Genomic DNA, 3503 nt, shown 5'->3' with positions numbered 1-3503 from the left:
CGGCGATGGTATTTTTGGACAAAGTCGTTTGTACGATCGTATTTCTTGGAACTCACACTTGTCGATGGCATTTCTAGGATTTGAATGCTTGTCAATAGCATTTCTTGGATTTTCTCTTCTTTCTTTCTTTTTTCTTTTTTGGCAAGGATACCTGTGGTGGGTTTTATGGGCATGGAACGTAAGGACACCACGTTGTCCTCATGACAAATGGGCTAACTTGTTTGATCTTAGATACTACTCCCTCCTTCCCTAAATGTTTAACGTCGTTGATTTTTTTAAACATGTTTGACCGTTCGTCTTATTCAAAAACTTTTGTGAACTGTGTAAAACTATATCTATCCATCAAAGTATATTTAACAATAAATCAAACGATAGGAAAAGAATTAATAATTACTTAAATTTTTTGAATAAGACGAACGGTCAAACATTTTTAAAAAAATCAACGGCGTCAAACATTTTAGGATGGAGGGAGTATATCTCTCTCCTTTAATATTTGACGTTGGTTAGTTTCATATTTAGCTAGCCAACGTCATATATAATAGTGGAAGGGAGTAAATTTTAAATTCCTACTTGTTCTTAATACTAATTGTTCTAGTAGTCCACCGTTTTTCTTGGATTTTCTTCAAAAAATGAAGAAATTTACGTGATTATGAGTAAAGTAAGGAAAAAAAAATGAAGAAATACGATTTGTCCATCGGTCCATTGGAAACGTTTTCGGCAAATTCAAATATTCCACGTTGTAGGTGAGCTCTGCTTTTGGTAAAGTCAGTTGTTGACGCCGCCAAAAATTCCAGTCCTCTCCATGGTAGTCAACGTCAATTTCTCACTTGCACTATATCCTAACGAGTTTTTGGTTCACACCTGTTTAATCTCTGTTCGAAATCAAGAAAAGCTGGATGGAGTAGAGGATCTATGTCGAGTTTAGTTCCAAACTTTTTCTTTAAACTTTTAACTTTTTCATCACATCAAAACTTTTCTACACACATAAACTTTCAATTTTTATGTCACATCGTTTCAATTTTAACTAAACTTTTAATTTTAGTGTGAACGAAACACACCCTAGCATGTATGGCATTGTGCCAAGCGTCGTGTCCTGAACTCCAGAACTCCAGAATTCCATATCCATATCGTACCTACAGCGAAGGGAAGGTTCAGATTTCAGACTCGCTGTGGTAGGTCAGCTCGGACAGTTTGACCACGCCATGGCCACTTCCGCTACTCCACTCCACTCGCACGGTCGCCTACCCAGTTTTCTGGCCTTAGCGGCACATGGATTTCCGCCCAAAACCATCCACCTTTTGCCGCCTCCGCTCGTGCGCAGCAGCGCAGCTGCCTTGCCGTTTCCCAATTCCCACACGCCATGACGCCAACCAACCCAAGCACAGCAGTACACCACACGATGTCACGACTCACGACACACGGGCTATATATATCGACGTGCCACACCACACCGTACCCAAGCAAACAGATTTCCAACTTAACTTGTACCAAAACACAAACGACATCGGTCCCAGTCAAGCGGAGCGCACGAACACAACGGAGAGCATGGCAGCCTCCGTGGTGAGGGTGGCCATCGCCACCGGGGCGTCGTTGGCCGTGCATTTGTTCGTCAAGTCGTTCTTGCAGGCGCAGCATCCTGCTCTCACCTTGCTGCTGCCGGTGGCTGTGTTTGCCGGCATTGCGGTGGGCGCGAAGGGCGGGAACGGGGGCGACGGGAAGGCGCCGCCGGGGCCGGCGGCCGTGCCGGTGTTCGGCAACTGGCTGCAGGTCGGGAACGACCTGAACCACAGGTTCCTCGCGGCGATGTCGGCGCGGTACGGGCCCGTGTTCCGTCTGCGGCTGGGCGTGCGCAACCTGGTGGTGGTGTCGGACCCGAAGCTGGCGACGGAGGTGCTGCACACGCAGGGCGTGGAGTTCGGCTCCCGCCCGCGCAACGTCGTCTTCGACATCTTCACCGCCAACGGCGCCGACATGGTGTTCACCGAGTACGGCGACCACTGGCGACGCATGCGCCGCGTCATGACGCTGCCGTTCTTCACGGCGCGCGTCGTGCAGCAGTACAAGGCCATGTGGGAGGCCGAGATGGACGCCGTCGTGGACGACGTGCGCGGCGACGCGGTGGCGCAGGGCGCCGGCTTCGTGGTGCGACGCAGGCTGCAGCTCATGCTGTACAACATCATGTACCGGATGATGTTCGACGCGCGGTTCGAGTCGGTGGACGACCCCATGTTCATCGAGGCCACCAGGTTCAACTCCGAGCGCAGCCGCCTCGCGCAGAGCTTCGAGTACAACTACGGCGACTTCATCCCCATCCTCCGTCCCTTCTTGCGGGGCTACCTCAACAAGTGCCGTGACCTCCAGAGCAGGAGGCTCGCCTTCTTCAACAACAACTACGTCGAGAAGAGAAGGTACATTCCATTTTTCTTACTTTACTGCATTCCCTATTCATTTTTCGATCGATCTCATGGAAGAAATGAGCATTGCAAGGTAAACTGTTCGTGTCGATCTAATCAAAACAAATCTTGATACGAAATGCAGGAAGGTGATGGACACTCCGGGAGACAGGAACAAGCTCCGGTGCGCGATCGACCATATCCTTGAGGCGGAGAAGAACGGCGAGCTGACGGCGGAGAACGTGATCTACATCGTGGAGAACATCAACGTGGCCGCCATCGAGACGACGCTCTGGTCCATCGAGTGGGCGCTGGCCGAGGTCGTCAACCACCCGGCGGTGCAGAGCAAGGTCCGCGCCGAGATCAACGACGTGCTCGGCGACGACGAGCCCATCACCGAGTCCAGCATCCACAAGCTGACGTACCTGCAGGCCGTGATCAAGGAGACGCTGCGGCTGCACTCCCCGATCCCGCTGCTGGTGCCGCACATGAACCTGGAGGAGGCCAAGCTCGGCGGGTACACCATCCCCAAGGGATCCAAGGTGGTGGTGAACGCGTGGTGGCTGGCCAACAACCCGGCGCTGTGGGAGAACCCCGAGGAGTTCCGGCCTGAGCGGTTCTTGGAGAAGGAGAGCGGCGTGGACGCCACCGTCGCCGGGAAGGTGGACTTCAGGTTCCTGCCCTTCGGCGTGGGACGCCGCAGCTGCCCGGGGATCATCCTGGCGCTGCCCATCCTGGCGCTCATCGTCGGGAAGCTGGTGAGGAGCTTCGAGATGGTGCCGCCGCCGGGCGTGGAGAAGCTGGACGTGAGCGAGAAAGGCGGGCAGTTCAGCCTCCACATCGCCAAGCACTCCGTCGTCGCCTTCCACCCCATCTCTGCTTGAACTCATTGAGTCCCTTTAAATTATGATTGTGTCAGGAGCAGATTAAGGATATTATACAGCATTAATTTCGATTTGTCGAACAAAATTAGACAATAGTAATAATGCAAGGGATTTTACATGTTCTGTTAGAAAATATATTTTGTGAACTGATCTTATCATTGTCAGTAAACAAGTGTGGATAGTACTGTTTTCCATAAAAATCAAATTTAGTCATTTTTATTTTTAT

The 3503-nt window shown here is 51.0% G+C and overlaps 1 protein-coding gene across 1 annotated transcript; it reads left to right on the top strand.

Moving 5' to 3' along the window:
* Positions 1-1475: 1475 nt before the first annotated feature.
* On the top strand, positions 1476-3464 carry LOC127763525 (cytochrome P450 CYP73A100-like). Its single transcript, XM_052288256.1, has 2 exons — positions 1476-2408; positions 2539-3464. The coding sequence occupies exons 1-2, from the start codon at positions 1546-1548 to the stop codon at positions 3275-3277; spliced, it is 1602 nt and encodes a 533-aa protein (XP_052144216.1). The 5' UTR covers positions 1476-1545; the 3' UTR covers positions 3278-3464.
* Positions 3465-3503: the final 39 nt, after the last annotated feature.

The sequence above is a fragment of the Oryza glaberrima genome, chromosome 2, assembly GCF_000147395.1.
Source record: "Oryza glaberrima chromosome 2, OglaRS2, whole genome shotgun sequence".
Classification (NCBI taxonomy): domain Eukaryota; kingdom Viridiplantae; phylum Streptophyta; class Magnoliopsida; order Poales; family Poaceae; genus Oryza; species Oryza glaberrima.
The sequence above is the reverse complement of the archived record's forward strand: the minus strand, read 5'-3'. Positions and strand labels throughout refer to the sequence as shown.

Excerpts from the sequence above, each read along its gene's own strand:
- LOC127763525 (XM_052288256.1), top strand. The coding sequence starts at position 1,546 with ATGGCAGCCTCCGTGGTGAGGGTGGCCATCGCCACCGGGGCGTCGTTG. Across the intron at positions 2,409-2,538 it reads AACTACGTCGAGAAGAGAAG|GAAGGTGATGGACACTCCGG; the intron begins GTACATTCCATT and ends TACGAAATGCAG.